Here is a 21,549-nt window from a genome sequence, read left to right on the forward strand (position 1 = left end):
ACTGGGTGGAAGGAGAAAATTGCGCAAGATTACGACGGCATTTTTACGGTCTCCTCAAGCACAGATATCTCGGTGTGGATTGATTGTGGTGAGCTGTGGTGGGCGCTGGCGAAGGTGTGCCTGGCTAATGCGTGTGCGTGACAGTGCTGTGGAGCCTGCGTTCCTTCCAGACCCGGATGAATTGTTGTCTATTGAGCTGCTGAGGCTGTTGTGGCTATCCAAGAGCTCAGCTGCAAGATGTGCCAGTAATCCAATTGCACGAAGACAAGGCCCTTTGGAATGTGGATGGGTGCTGCAAGTTACAGCAGGAGGCTGCACGTGGTGAGCAACAAAGACTGCTTGACATTCGATATATTGGCCGAGCTGCAGGGCCCCACTCCAGAGCCTGACAGGTCTGGCAACGCAGGGCGGTCTTCGACGCTCAACACAGACAGTAAAGGGTGGGAGCAGTGCGACGTGTTTGCGAGCACGCATGAAAGGGCTGCTGCTGCATGGCGATATCTGAGGTGGTGCAGGGCGCTGGGGTTCCTTTGTGCGCCGCAGCAGTTCGCCAGGCACGGCTTGGGGTGGGTGCATGCAAGAATAGATTAAGTTCTGCGCCACGATCCGGGACAGGTTCGGGCGAGCAGTCAGCTGCGAAAGAGGCAAGAGGGTGCAGATGGGCTCTCCAACACGCAGAGACCCCTCTACCCGCCCACGCGCTGATCGTCTGCGTTTCCCCACTGTCCTCCGGCTGCAACACCATCAACAAGCGAGCAGAAAAGCGTTTGAACGCTGTCTTTGTGTTCGCTGTCTGCATCCTTCATCCGCGTGCACAACGGAGCGGGGCGAAGACGAAACACGCGCGGCTTCCACAGCGTGAACCAGGGCCTGGCTCAACAGCGCCCGGCACCTCATCTCCCACGCCTGTCCTGAGACCGTCTCCTTCTCCACACGGGCGTCTTCACTGCTCTTTGTCGCCATTTTTGCATCTTCGTATCGCAACCTTCGTCACTCGCTGTTTATCTTGGATTGTCTTTTCAGGCTCCGTTGGCCGTCGCCGCTTCCTCCTCCTTGCTCTCGTATATTAGCGCGCTTGCCTCCTTGACCACCGTTCCTTCTCTGTCCGTCCTCGATCAACACCGCGGACTACCTGTCGCACAGCGTTTATCATCCCTTTGCCAGCCAGCGGCCACATCGCCAGGTCGGTGTGCCTACCTGCTGACGCCTGGCCTTTTGACCCGCTGCACCTGTCAATCTGCCAATCTGCTAAGCCAACACAACCGCAGCCATGAAGCTCGCCGCTCGCAGAGGTACGCTCACCGTTATCGAGTCAGGCCGGTCTTTGCTAACACGCACATAGAACTCGAACATGTTCTCTTCAAGCGTTGCGTTGAGTGCGAGAGCGGCGTGCCGTCCTGCGCAGCCATGGACTGTCCGTCAGGGAAAGTCTGCATTTTGACACCAAAGAGCTGTGATGCTTGCGCGAGCGTGTATTGCGATACCGACCCTACTGCGACAATAGCCTCGCAGAGTAAGCCGAATGTCGGGGCCATCGCCGGTGGTGTCATTGGAGGTATTGCCGTCATCGCCATTCTCGTTTTCGTCATCTGGAAGTACTTCTTGAAGGGCAAGAGAAGGCCGATCTCAGAGATGCAATGGGAGCAGGAGGAGATGGAACAGCAAGAGAAGGCTGAGAACGACTTTGCGTCTCGGCGAAGCGCACGAGCATCCACCCACACTGTTGCCTCGATGGCCTCGTCCGTCCTTACTCGCGCCTCCAACATCATTCAGATCGCCTACATTCCCGGTGTCACGAACCGCTCTGGACCTGGATCGCCCGACCTCCTCGTTCCTCCCGTACCGCCGATTCCTGCCATGTCTCCCTCGTCTGGCATGAGCAGCCCCTACTCCAACGCTGATCAGCACTTCTTCGTCCCTGATTTCCGTGACTCCATGGCTTCTGACAGCACCCGTCAAAGTATTGCGCCCAGTCTCGCCCGTAATAGTGTCGCCTCGACCATGTACCGCCAGAACGCTATCGTATCTCCGCTGCCGGCTCAGACGATCGTGCGCGGAAAGGCAGCCGTTGTCAGTGTCAAGTCAAACGGCTCCAATACGCCTGATGACGCACAAAGCATGATGAGCACACCACCGGTACCGCAGATCGATCCTAAGCACGCCCAGCAGACAAAACCTATTCGCATTCAGATGCCCGGTCTCAGCTCCAAGAGCTCTGTCCAGAGCACTGCAACACTAGGACCAGTCCGCGCATTGAACATCACGAAGAAGAAGAGCTCCGACACCACACCACCTCAAAGCTCATCGAGCTCTTGCACAAGCGATGACAGAACAGCAGTAGCGACTCCCGAGGCACTCGTACCTCCCGCACGGCCGATCACTGGCTACTCGATCGCCTCTACCGATTCAGGTGTCTCACACGCACGCGCCCGCCAAGCAATCAACTCAGCAGACTCAGACTCGGAGTCTGATGACGAAGAAGATCACCAGCGTTCTCGTCAAAGTCTGTTGTGCAACTCTCTGGGTTCGCGCGACTCGGGCGTGACTCCGATTCAAGATGCCGCACCAACCGGCCTCGTTGATCTCCGCAGCCCTTTCAGCGACAACCTGGCCGTCGACCGAGCCGAACGCCCGGCGATAGGGTCGCGCATCACCTCCTACGACACCGACCGCTCGCGCATGCCAATGACACCCATTGTCGAAGAGTCTGAGCGCCGCGCAAGCCACATGTCCAAGCGGGACCAGAGCCCGTTTGCAGACGACTTCAAGAGTGACCTGAAGTAGGCGCTGGTCGTGATCGTCAGGGCAGGTTAGGTTTCATTATTGGCAAGGCGTTTGGTGCACAGCCCCCAAGTCTTGCAGACTGGGCGAGCAATCTGTTTGTTTTATTTGGGAGATATCACGGTTCTATCACAGCCAGCTACGGCACTTTTCTTCATTTTGCGATCTTCATTTCGAAGATTGGATACCTTACGTTTGCCATGAGCAGCACGTTTAGCTTCAATGTATGTATGTATTGACTGAGCATATACCACCACTCTTCACAAGCTACCAGTATCCACACGATTCCACTACCAGCCAGCATATCGCGCGTGCGAGTTTTCATCCAGCCTGTGTTTGTACTAAATTTTAGCCACGGGACGTTTCAACTTACACTGGCGTGACAGACGATCATGCGTTTCAATACTCTGCATTTAGAACCGGTCGTTGCCGAGGCAGATGTCGAAACAAACACAACTTTTCCGCCGAAATTGTTCAATTTGACTAACGGTGCTTGTGCATGTTTGTGCAAGGCATCTGCTGGGCATGACGGTGATCGGCGCGTGGAGCCCCGGAGGAGGCCGATGTGGGGTCTGGAGGGGCAGGCGCGAACCCCGACCGCGATGCGCGAGTCTTGTTGATATCTACTTTTAGGAGGACTGTTTTGCTTTCCTGCCACAGACTTCAAACTTGAGCTCTGCACACGAAATCGCTTCCTTCCGGACACTGCAATCGTCAGCTTCAGTTCCCAGCTCCCAGAGCTTCGCACAACCACACCCTCAGCATACAATTCGAAGAGTCGGCCAAGACCCTCGAACTCACACTACCACAACCACAAGTCTATGCCCTCGCGAACCTCCGAACGCCTCTCAGCGCTCTCAGCCCACCTCTCCACAACAGCTTTAACGCCAACAAATCGACCCACAATGTCGACAGACAAGAAACCCCCAATCACATGTCACGTCCTCGACACCACAATCGGGCGTCCCGGCGCATCGATACCTGTATTCCTGACCCTCATCAACCCCACCACTCCTATCCCCGGCGGCCGAGAACCGCGAACGTTCTCAGGGACAACGAACAGCGACGGGCGAGTCACATCTTGGAAACCTGCCTCGATCTACGACGACGAGACACTGGAGGAGAAGTGGCAGCATGAGAAAGGAGATAAAGCTTATAGCCTAACTTTCAACACTGAGGCTTATTTTGGTCAGAGGGGGGTCAAGACTTTCTTTCCGGAGGTTACGGTGCGCTTTGTTGTTAGAGAGGAGCAGAAGGGGGAGCACTTCCATGTGCCTGTGTTGCTGGGGCCTTTTGGATACACGACGTATAGGGGCTCGTAGGGGGCTAGAGCTGATGCGGACGGGGGGTGAGGTCGTTGGAACAAGACGGAAATAGAGGGAGCGAGCATATGAATTTGCAGGTGACAATCCAAAATGAAATATCCTACCCCATCCTGCATCATGTCCGTCTGGCTTGCGAACCGATCGATATCCGGCAGTGTATGTTGACTAGTGAGAATGCATGATGTTGAACACAACATGATCCACGGCTATAGGTTTGGCTACGACTACCTGCGCGACCCAGAATTCTCATGCGGCGCGGTCCTTCGTTTTAATGAACGCGCATAGTCTTGCTCAGACTATCAGTGGATCGAAAGAATACGATTTGTTCAGCCTCAACACTCTCTTCCCTCCTCTTTCACAAACTGAGATCGCCCGGTAGCCAAGCCCCCCGTACATACCGCTCGTAGTTCGACAGGCTGTGGCAAGGCTTCACGATGATCGACTTTGACATAGGCGCTGGTGATGGATGTTAATTTCGAAGACTGGGATCGATATCGCAGTGTTGATACCACAGTACACGGTTCATGCCCACGAACACATTTGATGACACGATCGATACTTGACGATCAACGGTATGTGAAGCCAGGCCAGCATCGGTACACTGGTGTCCTCTAGCAACTAAGTCTCAGGAGTTACTGGTCACAATGCAAGCAAGTGCCAATATTGCAGCTGAGATTCTCGCAAGTTCCTGATGCGTCGAGCTTGATCAGTTGCTCATACCCTTATTTGATAGTGGACAATTTGATCAGGGAATCTGTTTTTGTTCTTGAAGTTCGACATGGAAAAGGTTCTGCGATTATCCGCTCTTCGTACTGCTTGCATGAGTCGCAGTGACCTCCAAGAGCCTTGAGGATCAGGACTCTGGCTACTCTCTAGAGTCGACAAAGATCCAGTGTCCAAGAAATTTGTTGTAAGATCTGCACGCTAACTTGGTAGCATGATCAACAAGCAAAATTCGGTAAGTGTTCCTGTACCCTGGGGCGTTACTATGATGACCGGCATGACTGGATAAATGTTCTGCATGCTCGCTACCTTCATGTTCTGCGATGCTTCACCATGTCGAAATTAAAGGTTCTTGCTGTTCAGTGTAGCCTGCCGGCTGACTGCTCACAACGACGTCCTTGGGTGCGCATTCTCCAAGCCTGAGGCATGAAGAAGCACTCCGCGGCATTGCCTCGCTTGCTATCATCCGCCTCACTTCTCTCAATACACCCTGCAAATCGATCTGCTTTGAAATCAGCACCCCTTATAAACACCTCCTCCGCTTACCGTTGGAACTAAGCTAGAAAGTATGGATGTATCCCAATTGGTGGATGGTTGACCACTATCTGTCGAGCCAGTCAAAGTGCAAATGCTGTCGATCGACATCGGTGCCACGGGTGCACTGGGATCGAGATGCAATTGGTCCCGGCATCGATATCGATTGCACGACGGTTCGACGGCTCATCCGTGGAAAGCAACCACCTCGTCTTGCACTCTATCTCTGCAGGGGAGCCCGCTTCCTGCTGCATTCTAGTCGTCTGTTCCAAGGGATAACAACACCAGATGGTCCTGCAGGAACGGAATGCCGACCAAATCGAAGAGGTTGCACGGCTCTGCGCTGGGGATCCAGCGTGCTTCTCGTGGCAGGCGAGGCGAATGGGGCAACGATCAGCGCAGCCGCGAAGCGGTCAGCGATCCTAGCGCTATGAGTGGCCACGCCAGCGGACGCGATTGTTCTAGGCCGGAATACGCTGAATCACGTTATTAGCTTGGCAAAAAGCTGCGTCACTTCCAGAAATTGCTCGCTGTCCTGCCCTCTGACCTCATCGCGAACGCCTCCATTGTCATCGTCACCACGAGCAAACAATCCCCGTCTCCGCCTAGGGAAGAGCCTCATTGAGATCCCAGTAAACAGAATCACGTTCTTACCAGGTTGCCGGGGTTTACTTGGGCTTGTAGAACATCGCGCGACCAGTGAACGCAGACTGCGACGGCCGTGAGCGTCTTCATAGGGGCTTGACGTCACCGTCGAAATTCCTCGAGATCTCTCAGACAATCGCATCCTCGCTGGCTGCGCTTGTTGATATCGATATTCGGATCGCAGTGTCTTACCCCGCACTTGCGCACTCTCCTGTCTTACTGAAGGTACGTCGTTGTGCTGTTGCTGCTCTGCTGCCGTTACGCGCGCCGCATGCCTCGCCCCGGAAGACCCTGCAACCACCCTCTCGCCGTCTGCCAGCACCCATCAGCGCGCCCTGCGCAGCTCCATCGCCAAATCCGACCGCGAGCGTGCTAACGTTGAATGTTGAAGATATAGGAGCATCGCGACAGCTTTCACCGCCGCGCGCGTTGGTGCATTCTCGAGACACGTTGTGTGTGGAGAGTGAAGTGTGAACTTAGGCCCGAGTACCACCAGCGATCGTCCCTGTCCACGACTGCTACGTCACCACCCGAACATGGCTGCTGCAACTCAAACTGCGCGCACCCCCCCCCCAAATTCGAAGATGACATCCCCCAAGGATAGCAAAGGTACCCTTCCTATCGTGACTAAGACCGAAGGTGAGTGCCCCCGATCTGCAATGCGAGTGCAGCCCTCCTGGCGCGTCGCCACTGCCCATTCACCATCAATGGCACGCTGCTGCTGCTATTATCGTCTCTTGCGCGCGCATCACGTCATCCCTTAAACATTGCTGCTATAGCGAGCACCGCTGACCATGTCGTCTCCAGAGCCTGTAGAGATCAAGACAGATACCAAGGAAATTCGTAAGTGCCGTCCTACTCGACGCGACGGGCGATTTCTCGTCGCGCGTCGTCACTGTCATCACCAGTGCACATGGCTAACGCGTCGCCCAGCTACCGTATCTGAGCCAGCCAACACAGACACAAAGCCTGCGACGACCAATGCAGTGCCGCTGGCACCTCCCCCTAAGCCTTCAACAACCGGCGACACACCCGACTACTTCAACACAGTCCACAACCCCTTCTCGCTCGAGCCCAACGTCTTCGAGCAGTCGTTTGGCGGAAACGGTTCTGTAGAAACACCCGGCGGTCGACCCATCCTGCCGCCTGTCGCAAACATCACGTCACCCTCTCCATTGCCTGGCATAACGCCTGGCTGGCAGTCGTTGCGCGCTGGTCCCTTGAGCCCTGCTATGCTCAGCGGCCCCACAGGCCAGACCGACTACTTCAGCGAATCGTTCAGAGGATTCCCAACTCCTAACGAGTCTTCCCTGCGTACTGGTCTGACACCCGGAGGCGGCGGGTCTATGTTCCCTGCCCCCAGTCCCAACACTCAAGCTATCTTCAACCTCCAAAGTGCTGGTGTTACCCCTGGAACTGGTGATTTCCAGCAGGCTGCTATGCGCGCGGCCGCACAGGCTAACCACAACAAGACTACTGCAGCACCCACTTCACAGCCAGATACGGTAACCGCAGGAATGGATCGCCAAAACAACTATCAGCAGGCCCAGCAACCGCAGCAGAGGTCTCAAAATGATCCATACGCTAACCATGACGTCAGCAGCGCCGCTAACGACCTGCTCTCATTCGCAAGTCAAAACGGCGGTGGCGCTCGGAACAACCAGCCACCCTTTTCTATGGCGCCAAACAACCAGTCGGTAAACGCTGGTCACATGCCTGTACAACCTATTGGCGCCGACCACAACCGTCGCAATACCAAGGGCTCTATCAACAGCATGGCCTCTGCTGACACTGGTGACTTCTCAGAGTCTGGTCAAAGTGAGCAGAACAAGGGCACTCGTACACGAGGCAAGAAAGGCGCTGCTAACGGCAAGCAAGCTGCCGGTACCAAGCGCAAGGCCGATGACGCTCCCAAGGGTGGCCGCAAGAAGGGTGCCGCTGCCTCCATGGACGATGAGTCCGACGAAGACGAAGAAATGAACATGAAGGAAGAGGAGTTCGACAGCAAGGGCCGCAAGATGACCGACGAAGAGAAGCGCAAGAACTTCCTCGAAAGGAATCGGTATGTTCATGCCACATTTTACAGTCTACACAAGCGTGCTAACAGATTGTAGTGTTGCTGCTCTCAAGTGCCGTCAAAGAAAGAAGCAGTGGCTTGCCAACCTGCAAGCCAAGGTCGAGCTGTTCAGTACAGAGAATGATGCTCTCTCTGCCACTGTTACTCAGCTTCGTGAGGAAATAGTAAACCTCAAGACCCTCCTGCTCGCTCACAAGGACTGCCCCGTCTCGCAAGCTCAAGGTCTTCACGGCAACGCTATGAACAACTTCCTTGGCAGCGACGTGAGCCACCAGAACCCATATGGCATCGCCCAGCTGCAACATAACGGCGTTCACCACATGGGGATGCCGATGCAGGGCCAGATGATGAATCGGTATGCATACCAGTCAGGTGCGGATGATCGACAGAACGCACGTTATCATCCCGTCTCTCGAGAATAGCTACTTACGGTCATCCAGGTAAATATGATCTCTGAGGCGGCTAGGTAGAGCTTTGGCCCATCACCAGGCTCCTCCCCAGTAGTTGTACCAACACCTCCGAGGCCTGCTCCACCTATTCGATTCCCCTCATCACCCGATACAAACTTGTAATTCAACGCACCTCATCCTTCCTGTCCTTCCCGGTGTCGCGTCGCACCGATGCATGGTCTGGCGCTTGGCGTATGTCATGCCGGCATTCACAACAAGGAACGCAACACCCTCCGGTCACCAGAAAGCTGCTCCTTCTGCCCCACTGGGCTGACGGATAGTCAGCACCTGAAACGCGAAAACGATCTTGTCGGTGTTCAGCGGTCCTCCTCTCCTTTGCACAAACAAGTACATACACGGTGGAGTCGATTCATTTCGTGGTGTTGTGGCGTATCTATACGGTCTTTCTCTGCTTTTGTTCACGCACGACTGGTGCAGCCAGGTGATCTGGCTTGGCGTTACCGGCGTGCGGTATTATTTTGGCCTCGAGCTCTTCTTCGGTGGTGGTGTATTCTCAAGATGATTGGTGTCTTGCATCAGCGTTTCTCCTTCGTGCCCTGTTACCAGTCTAAGCAACATGGTTGGGGATGGCGGCGTACAACAACGCTGGGTCGGTACGGATACATGTTTGAACTGTAGCTGGCGCTGTGGATGCCTGTCTGTGGAAGACGGTGTGTACGTATATGCAACCAATGGAAATTTTACGTTCAAATGTGCCGTCAACCTCTGTGGTTTTGACCCATCTAATCTTCGACCACGAATCTATGCGATACCTTAGGCATCGGTGCAAGTTAGGCTCAGATTATGTTTGCCTGGCATCTTCGAGGTCATCAGTCAGTATCTAAAGTCCTTTCGAGTCCTTGTAGACTCTAACCTTGACCAATAACGCTTTCGTCCTTAATATCTACACATTACAAGCCGTTCCTTCACGACCCACTAGCAGACACCTCCCCTCTCACACTGATCTTCATTCCCAATCTCTGGCTCTTCCTCTGTCCCGTCTCTCGCCCCAACCACTACCTTCCACACCCCGTTTCCCCTCCCAACAACTACCGGCTTCGCTTCCCAATTCCCTTTACCAAACTCGTACGCATACCCCTTTTGATTACTCACGACTAATTTCTGCCTCGCCAGCCCTCAGCCCCCGTGTCCCCACTGTCAAAGAATTGACAGCTAAAATGCGTATGTCCAAAGCACCACACTTTAACGCTCGGACTACGCCAGCACTTCTCCCCACTCAGATCCGTGCGGAACGCGCTATTGATCACGCGCTCAGGCGGGAAGCGTCTGCTATTTGCCCGCACATCGGTGGTAGGGGAATGGTGCGTCAGTACCAAAATTTCTCTGTCTGGCTTGGTGGTTTCGATGCGAGATACCTGGCTGTTGAGCCAGGATAAGTCGACGGCGTGGTCGGCGTTGTGGTCAAGTACGCTGCGGTCCCAGATGCCGTATTTTTAGTCCACGTCCTTAAGCATGAAGGCAACTTCCTGCTGGTGTGTGGCAGGCACGTGGGACCATAGGGTGCAGCCGAGCAGTGTCAGGGTCGAGGAGATGTCGACTCGGGTGCGGTTCATTACGCGGAATCGCGGACCGAGTTTGATGGTAAGTGTCGTTTCGCAGCTGCTAATCTTTGCCACGGCGGTTTCGAGCGTCATGTGGTACGCTTAGTGGTTGCTGAGGACGTAGAAGATTTTCAGGCGTGTATTGCGGCGGAGCAGAGAACGTAGGAAGGCGAGCAGCGGTTGTGTATGTGCTATCAGGCCTATGTCGCCTAGCAGGAAGAGGTGGCCTACTTCGAGGGGAAAGCTGGATGGTGAGGAGAAGTGTGTGTACGATGGGGATTGGAGCGGTGTTTCGAGGTGCAGATCGCTAATCATCTGGAAGCGTGGGCTGACCATTGTAGTGTGTGACGAAATTTCTGACTATTGAGTTTGGTTCTTAGCGGCGGTGCGAAGCTTAAGCAACGCTATAGGTATATGTGAAAGTTCTTGATTGCTGGAGCGGGCGATATTAATGCCGCAGGCAGACGCGTCGAGATGGTTGAGAGATAGAACAGATATTGGAACGAAATTGACCTCAGCATTTTGTACTTTAGCGTGCTCTGTGCAACGCGGTGGGGTTTTTTGGTAAGTTGTCATATTGGTTGAGAAGATTGCTGATTGTGATTTATTTATGTAGACATGTCGAAAATTGCCCTACTGCCTTACACACTGTCTCCAGCGGTTCCTTTCTCCGACACAAATTCTCGACCTCACACATTATAGGTACACGAGCCACTCAAGGGGGAATGCCCGTTTTCGAATTGTGCCATCTCCTTGATATCTTTTGCCTCCAAGGTCCACCAGCGATGTCAAAGATGGTAAGAAATACGTTTGCAGCCCAAGGGTCTAATATCTTTCTCACCTGTTTGGAAACGTCTGAATGCAATAGAAGGCGAACGCAGTGATTTCATTTCCAGACAGCCTTTTCGGATTCTTCCCCTCGACAGCAATTAAGGCCCCGTTGCGGAGAAGCTTTTTGCTTCCTTAGCCGACACAATAATACCCCTCTGAGCTCTCACAAGACAATACGAATTTCCGCTTTCCCCCCCACAGCTGCTTGACTCCCTCTCTGGCGTCTAATGCTGAGCCCTGCGCTATCTGTCTACAGAACTACGACCCCACCCATTCTTCAATGGATGCAGTCAATGAAGATAACCATATTCTCTGCGAAACTCGATCCTGAAGCAATGAATCTGGTTCCTCTTGCCTATTTGCCTAGGTACAACAGCATAACACGTGTTCGATAAGTCGAGAAAAGTTTTATTATCGACGCGACGGAGGAGAGGAAAGACCCAATCGTTCGATGCATCATAATCTCATGATTGATCCCGATTCTGAATATGACACAGATGAGGAGTAAACCTGGGATTCTGGGAATATGGGAAGGAGAGTATCAAGGCCAGCTGAAATGGTCGTATACGGAAATGATGCAAGATATCGTTTACCTGCGTATTGGGCTCGGTATGGTCGCAATGCAGAGGAAGACGGTATGAGCACATAAGTGATTTCTCTGAAGGAGATGGTGATGGCAAAGACCGCAATGCAATGTTCACAGATACTACTGATAGAGGAAACAAATGGGCCACGGCGGCTTTGAGGGGACTGTCAGAGACGTGTCCAAGATAAACGCTGGAACCCAGAGATATCCGGGCGCTGAACATCCTAGCGGTAGTCCATAGGTCCAGTCGCAGACCTGAAGAATAGAACCAACTCCATTATCAAGGCCATGGTCCACCTCTCACGGCGACTACTTGTGCTTGTTTGCCCCAATTTTTTGTCTCTTCATCCGAGACATGGAGTGGACGCATCCACTTATCATGACCCTTCTTCAATGCCCAACACCTCTTCTCCTCGCTGTACATGACTTCCTCTTCCTTGCTAGTTGAACGATCCTGTATCTTGTCAGCTCAAATCTTCTAAACTCATCATGGGTGTCACTCACATGTGTTGGCGGACCGTAGCACAGCATATCCTTTCGATTGAACAAATCGCGATTATGGTACCACATCTCCTTGCAAGTCGCGCACATGATGCCCTTCGGCATGTATTCTGTGAGCTGCGGCTTTGGTACAAATATGATGATGAGCGGGAAGAAGGCGATGCATGCGCATACGGAAAATATGCAGAGGAGACCGGTGGTGATGTGTTTGGATTGTATGGGATTCTTCTTCGGTGTGGCCCTATCCCCTTGCCAATTGCCAAAACGCGTTATCCAGCCCATGTTTGCGCTATGAGCTGCGTATCGCAATGCGACGGTCGAAGAGCGGTCGAAGTGAGCGGCGGTGCTGATGAACGTGGACGATCTTTCAGATGTATGCCTGCAAGTCGCAGCTGCTAGGAGTGAAAGTAATGTGGTTTCACGGCGTCGCGAGGCGGTTTGGATCTGTGTGCCATGTCAACGCCCGTTTGTTATTGTGCCGCGTTGCACCGCGCAACGGTGGGACCGGACTGGTGCAGCTTGCACTGCAGCAATTGGTCGTATCGGTAGCAGACAGTGATTGGTGCAACTTACCCCTGAGACTGGGTCAGAAACTGGCAAAGAAGACGATGGCGACTGGTTTTGGTGTGCAATGATGTTGGTAACGAGCTGAACCGTGGTTGAGGTGGATATTTTGGAGAACACCGTCTTCATCGGGCAGTAATGATGAAGTCTATTACCCTGCACTGCGCAACTGCCTCACGTATTGGATACGCAATTACCTCGTCAGATAGTACAGTAGCAACGTTCTAATTAGCAAGCACGCTGTGAGCACCTGTAGATCTTTTGAGACTGATACGGGTGAAGTGAAGACCTATGACAACTACCCCTTACTATTTTGTAAGTACAAAGCGAGCCTGCACTAGTACGGTTACACATTCTCATATCGAGATCGGCATATATTTGGGTAGTATTCGCGTTCTGCAAGGCCGTGGCGACGGAGTCCTGATTCCAGGTGAGCATGAAAATATTACCCTCGTCCACCATATCTATGGGGCCGCAATTGAACCATGTAACCTGTGTGAGATTTACCAGTCATTTCTGCGATCTTCTCATCCGATTGTTTCGTTACACTTTGATCAAACAATACGGACAGCAGCATCCATTCCAGAGAACTGTTGCCGCCTTCATGCAACGTGTATAGGTTGGCGCACCTTCATAAGAAGCGATTATGGTAGATAACCGCGAAAAACCAGACAGGAAAGGATAGCGTAAACGCATGTCTTGCCGTCATGCGTGGAACTCGACTGGCCGAAGATACTTCTGTCGGCTACAAGTATACGCGCCGTCCGCAGACTGTGAGCAATGCAAGAGCTACATACATGCACGATTTGGTGGAAATAGTCAGACCGCAATTTCGACTTGTCACGCAAGAGACCCTGCCATTGTTCATCGAGGTAGTGAACACACCTTGGAAGTAAGAGGAAGTTGTAGCTTTCTGCTACTGAGACTGCAGTTGCGCGATGCCTTGCAATGTCAACAAACGAGCACTTCAAGTGTCTAAGTGTATCTCAATTACTTTTAGTGACTGCGAGCATTGCATAAGAGAGAAGACACCGTTGTGTGGTATGATCCACGGGCTGACATGCGGGTGGCGGCGCTTCCCAAGTATATATATTTAACCCTGAATGCGTTCAACGACATAAGAGCTGACCGAGAAGTGGAGAGATATGACTTCCTCCACAAAGCACAAAGTACTTATGCCGTAACAAGTTGTCTCGGCCTGCATGTAAAAACACTCTCGATTATGAGAGACAAGTTCGGACTGTATGTGTACATTTGGAGACTTGTTTGCGCATTGCGGCCGCTACAAGATAGCTAATTACTGGAAACGACAAACCTGGAGATAACCGGGACCCTCTCATATGAGGTACATGATACATACAGCAAAGCTGAAGCCTGATGGTGACTACACGGAGTCTTCAGTGCTCATCTAACTACGAAACGAGTGCGAGAAGGCTACATGCACGTTTCCTCGCCGTCATTCAGGTCCTTATCCACGTGGAGCTTGTCCAAGCGGACGTTGAACGTCGTGATACCTTCCTCGAAGAGTACCCTGTCACCGTCATCGAAGCCTACTTCGCCACCGCTCTGGAGCATCATCTCAGCGTCGAATACGGCGATCTGTTTCGCCACAGTGGGCCAGTGAACTTCATGCGCAATTGAGGGAACGCTCTTGTTGTCGAAGGCAAGGTGTCTCATCCCGTCAGCGAGCTGCGCAAAGTCACCCTCGTTGATAGGCTCAACTTGCACAGTGCTGTCCTTGCCCCAGAAAACACCTGGCATAGGTGCGACAAGGGCCTAAAGCACGTGATTCGCCCGCATCTTGTATCCGACGTTGGTTGGGTCCACGATGAGGACCAGAAATTCCGTAGCTACTGCAGTGGGCTCTGATGCGGATGCGCCGCTCTCCTTCTTCTTGCTCATACCGCGTATACTTCTGCTTCTTTGGCTGAGTATCGACCATAGACCGATCGGCGATAAGAGACGGGACGATGAAGTCGCAGATTCGTGCGTGGCAGGATCGAGCTTAACCCAGTTCTCATGCTCGCGGGCACAGGTGAGTCCCTGCTGCAGCTGATAGCGGGTACGCTAATTCTCTTCGAAGTCGGCGATGTAACACTCCTTTGAAAAGAGCTGAAAGAGCTTGGTGAATGCGAGCATGTGCCACGTAGGTTCGCTTGAGTTGAAGTGTGTGCCAACGTCTTCGTACTCCATGCATGCGAGCATGTGCGCGTTTTGCATCCTTATGCTCCGCGAGTTGACGCATTCGCTGATGTTATACAGGAGACGGCCGAGGGCTCCGAGTCTCTCTGGAGTACTTGCTGAAGCTGCAGTGCTTGTAGGTGTTTGAAGAGAATAGCGAGAAAATCTCCTATACACTCCAGTGCTGCAATGCAATGCCTTCGCAGATGTTCTTCATTATTTGACCGCGGTAGAACATCAATCCGGCAAATGTAGCGCCGAGCTCGACATGAGCTTCTTGGGCACTAAGTAATCAGCAGCAGAGCTGGCGTGCAGTTACAAGGGTAGTTACTCAGAGAAGGGCCAGCATACAAATTCGGAGTTGATCATGCTCAGATTGAGCGCCCGCTTTCACAAAGTACCGTGCGTTTGCATGCCTATGAGCTTGCGTCGCAAATCTCGTCGAGCACCTTGCGGTCGGCCAAGGGCAACTGCATAGTGCTGCACATGATGCGACCAGAGCGTATGCAGCGGGTTGTGTTTCTGTTCGCGGCTGCAGGAAAGTAGGGTGAAGCGCACAGGTAGGAAGCGAGTGTGTGGATGATCACGCCTTATGTAAGCCTGGTGGCGCCGCCGAAGGTGCGACAGGAATGCGTTTGCCAATAGCTTAGTCAGGAGAAACGATAGCCGTAGGGCCAGGACGAGGGTACAGAAGCTTGATGCCACATAGAGACTGTATGACCGAGGGCTTTGCAGCTGGCTACTTCAATGGTAGAAGCACGCTAGCACGACGCTGATGATAGCATTCCTCAGACGTGCAGGCCATCCTCAAAACATTGCCGAAGGTGTGTTACAGCAAGATCAACCAACGTATCGAATGCGTGTAGCGACATGCGAGTACCGTACAAACGCAGCAACCTTGCAGGTAAACACATGAACGATGCTACGGCTTGTGTCAATTCGGCATTGTTGATTGTGGAGATCGATCAATGTTGGGAGGTTGACATGACGGCAGGTTAAAGGTACGAATGATCGTGCCTGTGTCAACAAAGAGTGCGCTGCATGCGTAGATATCCTGCAGGGATGGAGCAGAAGCGGCGAAGTTGAGGTTCTCGACATGTAATAGAAAGATGAGTGGGATGTTAGAGAAACATGGGTGATATGGTAAGAGAAACATAGGTGAGACAGTACGAGAAGAGAGCAGATATTTGACCTCAGCGTGTTGATTGTCTGCGACGAGACGTGAATGGAAGAGTGAGAGAGTGATGCACCTGTAACGGTGAGAAGTAAGAAAATCTGGAACCGATTCATCTTTTACCCATATGATGGCAATACCTCACGTACGACGTTGGCAAGATGCATGCACGATTGCGAGGATGATGAGTGAGGTGTGAAGTCTCAGTGTGCTTTTTCCACCACACCGCATTCGGCCTGGCGCAGCAGGAACACCAAACACCAACAAGTCCATGATCTCAATTTTTTGATCCATGACCCATGTCACTCTTGAGCGGCAAATTTACAGTGCTTCCAAATTGCTGAAGACCCAGACTTTGAGTTGGACACGAGATCACACCGCTTCGTACACGCTCTTAACGCAGACAGCCCTCATAAAAATCTCACCTCACAGACCATCCCACAGCGCGCTTGTGGCTTGCCCCTTTCTCCCAAGAGCAGCAGTCTCGTTCTCGAACCCAAAGATCTTCACAGCGCAGCTGAGCGCCCCCGCCCCCTCACAGCTGGCCACCTCCCGGGTTCGGAGGCCGCCGAGCGCGCTAAAGCAGCGCGCAAGCGAGCTGGCAAGCACCAGATCTGCAGCCAAGCCTCGCAAATCCGGTCAACGGAATCCGGGGAAGGCTGCTAGCGAGAAGCGCCAAGTCCGTCGGGGAACATCACTGTTTCACGGATGGGGTATTTTTGGATTTGTGTCAGGGGCGCTGTCAGTGCCTATGACATTGATACACGAACTGGTGGTATGATGACATTTGTGATCAATTGTTGCATAAAAACTTGATTGGGATATTTGAAATGTTTGAAGTATTTTGATTGATGTGTGGTCTACGACCCTATTCAATGGACTCTTTGTCCGGTTCGGCACTGGGTATATCCTTCGCCGCTGGTCGTGAAAATGCAGATAGCAGCCCTCTTCCGAGCATCGCCTGGTATCAAATCTTGTTATGAGACCGGCTCTACTCGTTGGTTGTGGAAATGATGATGAACTTTTGGTGATAATGGTACAAGATCCGAAACGCCTTGCTGATGCTGTTGAATGGAGATGGAGGTGGAGATGTCGTAGAATATTGTGAGGGAATCAGGACCAGCCCTCGACCGCATTCGACATGCCGTAATAGGAGATGGCGAAGAGAAGATGAATAGCAGGTGGTCTAGTGGTTGGAGACCTTGCGCGACAAACGGCTGCCCCACCTCTCGAGACTCCGGCGGACACCGTCCTTCTCGCTCTCAACAGAGCTGCTAGAGGATGCAGAGTTCTGGCGCTGGCTCCTGGGCTTCATCTCGTCGATAAGGTTACCGGCGCCGCCGCGACCGATGTGGTAGACAGGGGCTTGCTGGCTGCGGAGGCGTTCCTGCTGCTCAAGTTCCTCGTCGAAGCTGAACATGGCGCGCTCCTTGTGAGCACGCATGTTGCCGGCGCCACCACGGCCGGAGGTGAAGTATCCAGAGGAAGGAGGAGGAGTGAGCTTGACACGGGATGCTGGGCCGCTTGCTGTGCGGCCGTCGGTGAGCTCGGAGGCCTTTACACGGGTAACGTTGCCAGCACCTCCACGGCCAGAGTACAGGTAGGACTTGGCGGAGGGGTGAGGCTCGGTGATGTGGAAGTTGACCATTTTGATTGTTGGTGATAGATTTGAATGTGGGTGGAGAAGTTGTTGGAAGAGTGTTATGATGATCAAGTTTGGTGGCGGCTATACAGCTCTTTGTGATTGGAATCTGGAGTGAGGCTGATGTAAAGTGCTTTGATGGTTCGTCAAGTGATGGGCATGAGGCACCGGGGCGGCTCTCTTATATGGGGATGCAAAAGGTGGCAGCTCAGGTGCTCACGCAAGGGGCCGTCAAAAATCTCTGACCCACGAATCCAAACGCAATTGCATTGCACGAGCACCAGCTTGCTTGGAAATAAACCAGCACTTTGCAGTTAACGGCAGTCTCTCGATCATGCGGGCCTCGCATACGCAAACAAAGCAGCACGGTCGCCATCGGTCCTCAGCGAAAGGCGTCGGAGCCACCTTGGCTCTGCATTCGATAGCGTAATAGCTCGGGCGCGCCTTGTTTGAGGTGCACCTGACACCAAATCAGCCAATGAGAATATTTCACGGGGGTAATGGAAAACTTCCAACACCGCTGCAGAATTTTAAGTGACCAGGAACAAGATGAAGACGCCATCACTTGGAAGCCGTGCGCGAGATGATGTGAGGCAGCACCTGTTGCGACCTGGCAGAGCGTGGAGGCGGCAGAGTTTTCCTTCCCGCGCAGCCGCCGTCATTGCGTCGTGGTGCTTGTGCCGGAGGGGCCGCGCTGCAAAATTTGAAGCTCACAGTTGTGATTCACGATGTTGCAATGAGTCCCCCCCGCGACAACCTTGCCGCTAATGCCACAATGCGCAATTTCCCTCCAGCTCTGCCCCCAGCCCTCCCCGGACAAAGCGCTGCACATGACGCCGGACATCGTGAGTCTCGGCAGTCCAGACAGCAAGAGGCGTAGTTTGCGCTCAGTTACCGACCACGAGACACAGAAAACACGCACTCTCGCCGTCAGTGACTCAGCGGTGTGTTCATTTCCCCTTTGTGCATCGTGACTGAGGCGCCTCGGTCAGATCGTCGAGTTGTCATTGCGCAATCTTGTGCAATTGTAGTCGCACATGGCTAAACAAGTCGCACCATAGCAGACAAGAGTTCACGATCCTTGGCGTTTGCGATCTGGTCGACCAGCAACGCGCGTTCCGCCTTCGCACACCTTGAGTTTGCAGCACCTGCCATTGCGAGCTTGGCCATGCTGTATGTTGTATTGACTCCATCTCAAAATCATATGGGTATCCCTTTGTGCTCACACAAACGCCATGTATGATGCACCACAACTTTGCAAACCCCTCAGTCGTATGCGATGCCCATGTTAGGGTTAAGTAACAGAAACAAGCTCAAAAGGGAAACTCGCTGGCAAATGCGGGGAAGCACTACGGTAGCACTCCCGCCACGACACGTTGATCCGGACGATGCCAGGCGCGCAGGGTCCTGTGATGTTCTGTGGACGTCGTTTGCGCAGTCCCGGTTTCCATGACTAACACCCCGGCGCACAAGCGTTATGCACCCTTCTCGAACCGCGTGACCCCTTTGCGGAGGCGGCAGGCGCTGTGGGGAAGCGCAGACGCACAGGACGGCGTTTTGTCTGCGACCGAGGTCGTAACGCAGCGTCTAGGCGAACCTAGAGTGGATGATGTGCGGATTCTCCTGCCACTCATCTTTCTCGATCCACATCTGCAACACGTGTCAGTCTAAGCTTTTACCCCTCGCGCGGTGTCAGAAATCCAACCTTCTTGAAGGTACTCAGACCAGCGAGAATGCTGCCGCCGGTCCACGTGGTGTATATGCGCTCTGGCGGCGCGAGGATCTTGATCCTCATGTCCTTCACCGCAAGTCTCTGCACTTCGTGGAGTAGTCTGTTTCCGAATCCCTTTGTCAATGTGGAGCCACCTGAGAGTACAATGTTGCCATAAAGGGACTTGCGCAAGTCCATGTCCGTCCTCTGGATAGCCTCCACGACCATCTGGTGCACACCAGGGTACTCCAGGCCAATGAGCTCGGGGTTGAAGAGGATCTCGGGTGCGCGGAAGCGTTCAGCGCCAATCTAGAATCGGTCAGCATGCGATCAAGTGTGGTACAACACTCAGCGCACCTTCATCTTGTGTCCGTCAGGCAACGTGTAGTCGACGGCCTTGCCCTCCGACCTACTGCCGGACCAGTCCTTTTCCTCCTTCGCTATGTCGAGCGCTACGTAACTTGTTGCCTCCTTCATGGCCTTGACAATCTCCTTCTCCGCACTCGTGTGAAAGATGTACCCTCCTTTCCGCAGCTGCAACTGAAGCTGCTCTGTCACGTCTCTTCCGGCAACATCTATCCTCCTGATGCTGTTGGGTATCGCAAAACCTTGGTAGACAGGTACTGCATGCGACACACCGTCACCAGAGTCCAGGACCAGACCGGTTGTCTTTCCTGAAGCGTACAATGAGAGGACGGCTTGGATGGAGGTGTATAGCGCGGGGACGTTGAAGGTCTCAAAAAGAATCTCGGCGGCAACTTCGCGGTTGTCTTTAGGATTCAGCGGCGCTTCTGTGAGAAGTACAGGGTGCTGTGCAACAAGTGATAGTCAGTCAAAGTACCCCCACAATGTGCCCCCGGAGCTGCTCATGCTATCGGTCTTACTTACGTCCTCGCTCATTGTCTTCAATCCTTCGTTGTAGACATACTGCCATATCCGTTCCATATCGTCCCAGTCTGTGACAATGCCGTGTTCCAATGGGTAGTTGATCTTAAATAGCCCCTGGTTCTCTTTTGCTGACGGCCCAATGAACACATCACCCTCCAATGCGCCTGCCATTGTTCGAACATGCTTCGGTCGCCCGACGTATGAGGGGATGTAGATCTTTGGCACATCCTCGCCTGCAAAGCCAGCTCTTATCGTGCCGCTGCCGTTGTCAATGACGATGGTCGCATTGTGAAGTCGTGAGCCCATTGTGGAGGGCTATAGAGGTGACCAGAGGTAAATGTTGGCTGCGATATAGAAGGCGGGGTAGAATCTTGTAGTGAGCGCTATCGTTATGGTCGTGAATGCATCTTTCAGTGTCGTAGCTTCTTCGAGTTGCGACTGCCACAACAATTGTTGACAAGGGTTCAACGCGCTAGCCAGCTGTCACGTGGCAAGGTGCGAATCAGCTTTCGACAATGCCCACTGCCCATCAGTGCTACTACTCGATACGATCTAATATCTTCGCTATGAAGGTCAGTTAGGCGCCTTCTCAAAATGATCGATCACATTCGTGGAGGAGTGCCAAGAATTCATCGAACGAAGCAGTTATGATATCGTACGTCAAACATCGAGCTAATTGATCGACTCGGCCTTGACTGGGACCCAAGCATGTGAGAATGTTCAAGCAAGAGAATATAACTCCATCAATGCGACTGAACTGGCATCTACCGTCTTGAAGACCCTGTTGATTGATGCACAGAGCATTGGGCCACATCTTACGGGGCCCTCGTTACAACATCTGGGGTGACGGAGGGTGCAATCCAAGTTTTCTGTCACCGTGAGAAGAGTGGACTTCGTTAACGAGGACTATTATTGGTTCTCCCAGGTCTGAAAAGAGCCTTGGCTGCGATGCAGAACAATGCAATAGTGATGATGGCCCTTTGAAAATGCTCATCACGCTCGAGTATGAGACGGACCTTCTCCATGCCTAAGGTGACTTTCGGTTTGGGCTTGACCCTGCAGGCCAGAGCCGATTCTGCAAAGAATGCAGCGAAAACTCACGAGAAATCAGTGTTCATTATGAAGCGTATTGTGGACAATCAATCAATATAACAACACTTTATCATATCGATGGCGCAGAAGCACACTGCAACAGAGTGAACGACTTCCTTAGTGGCTCTGTTGAGCGCGTCCTGCCTGCATAAGTACGATCGTGATAGCATGTGAGCAATCATCGTGTCTGGTGAAGCACCGCCTCGACGATGCAATGATTTCGGCGAGATGGTTAGGAATGCAGTAGGACCCCAATCGGCAAAGAGCACGACTAGCTTTGACC

General features: G+C 52.9%; 7 protein-coding genes across 7 annotated transcripts; 4 read left to right on the top strand and 3 right to left on the bottom strand.

The window, feature by feature from the left end:
• The first annotated feature begins 408 nt into the window (after window positions 1–408).
• Window positions 409–1,170, top strand: M421DRAFT_342104 (uncharacterized protein). The gene has a single exon (XM_033589485.1). The coding sequence runs from the start codon at window positions 492–494 to the stop codon at window positions 1,068–1,070; it is 579 nt and encodes a 192-aa protein (XP_033451462.1). The 5' UTR covers window positions 409–491; the 3' UTR covers window positions 1,071–1,170.
• A 100-nt stretch (window positions 1,171–1,270) lies between these two features.
• M421DRAFT_99116 (uncharacterized protein) lies at window positions 1,271–2,784 on the top strand (the record flags this gene model as incomplete). The annotated part of the gene is made up of 2 exons (XM_033598705.1): window positions 1,271–1,292; window positions 1,343–2,784. 2 exons carry the CDS (start codon window positions 1,271–1,273, stop codon window positions 2,782–2,784), a joined length of 1,464 nt encoding a protein of 487 aa, XP_033451463.1.
• A 526-nt stretch (window positions 2,785–3,310) lies between these two features.
• Window positions 3,311–4,213, top strand: M421DRAFT_417871 (Hydroxyisourate hydrolase). The gene has a single exon (XM_033591608.1). It carries the CDS (start codon window positions 3,687–3,689, stop codon window positions 4,101–4,103), a length of 417 nt encoding a protein of 138 aa, XP_033451464.1. The 5' UTR covers window positions 3,311–3,686; the 3' UTR covers window positions 4,104–4,213.
• A 2,331-nt stretch (window positions 4,214–6,544) lies between these two features.
• M421DRAFT_56553 (uncharacterized protein) lies at window positions 6,545–8,507 on the top strand (the record flags this gene model as incomplete). Its single annotated transcript, XM_033595417.1, has 3 exons — window positions 6,545–6,673; window positions 6,917–8,070; window positions 8,123–8,507. The coding sequence occupies 3 exons, from the start codon at window positions 6,545–6,547 to the stop codon at window positions 8,505–8,507; spliced, it is 1,668 nt and encodes a 555-aa protein (XP_033451465.1).
• A 3,286-nt stretch (window positions 8,508–11,793) lies between these two features.
• On the bottom strand, window positions 11,794–13,086 carry M421DRAFT_408699 (uncharacterized protein; the record flags this gene model as incomplete). The annotated part of the gene is made up of 5 exons (XM_033590355.1): window positions 12,888–13,086; window positions 12,734–12,775; window positions 12,588–12,701; window positions 12,018–12,458; window positions 11,794–11,967 (listed from the first exon to the last, which is right to left on the bottom strand). Exons 1-5 carry the CDS (start codon window positions 13,038–13,040, stop codon window positions 11,794–11,796), a joined length of 924 nt encoding a protein of 307 aa, XP_033451466.1. The 5' UTR covers window positions 13,041–13,086.
• Window positions 13,087–16,785: 3,699 nt separating this feature from the next.
• Window positions 16,786–17,665, bottom strand: M421DRAFT_417875 (uncharacterized protein). The gene has a single exon (XM_033591609.1). The coding sequence runs from the start codon at window positions 17,579–17,581 to the stop codon at window positions 17,120–17,122; it is 462 nt and encodes a 153-aa protein (XP_033451467.1). The 5' UTR covers window positions 17,582–17,665; the 3' UTR covers window positions 16,786–17,119.
• A 1,497-nt stretch (window positions 17,666–19,162) lies between these two features.
• M421DRAFT_99118 (alpha-centractin) lies at window positions 19,163–20,480 on the bottom strand (the record flags this gene model as incomplete). The annotated part of the gene is made up of 4 exons (XM_033598706.1): window positions 19,163–19,225; window positions 19,281–19,595; window positions 19,644–20,096; window positions 20,175–20,480. The coding sequence occupies 4 exons, from the start codon at window positions 20,478–20,480 to the stop codon at window positions 19,163–19,165; spliced, it is 1,137 nt and encodes a 378-aa protein (XP_033451468.1).
• Between the last annotated feature and the right edge of the window lie 1,069 nt (window positions 20,481–21,549).

This window comes from Didymella exigua (genome assembly GCF_010094145.1).
Source record: "Didymella exigua CBS 183.55 unplaced genomic scaffold M421scaffold_6, whole genome shotgun sequence".
NCBI classification, from domain to species: domain Eukaryota; kingdom Fungi; phylum Ascomycota; class Dothideomycetes; order Pleosporales; family Didymellaceae; genus Didymella; species Didymella exigua.

Coding starts and splice junctions, on each gene's coding strand:
- M421DRAFT_342104 (XM_033589485.1), top strand. CDS start 492: ATGGCGATATCTGAGGTGGTGCAGGGCGCTGGGGTTCCTTTGTGCGCC.
- M421DRAFT_417871 (XM_033591608.1), top strand. CDS start 3,687: ATGTCGACAGACAAGAAACCCCCAATCACATGTCACGTCCTCGACACC.
- M421DRAFT_417875 (XM_033591609.1), bottom strand. CDS start 17,581: ATGGTCAACTTCCACATCACCGAGCCTCACCCCTCCGCCAAGTCCTAC.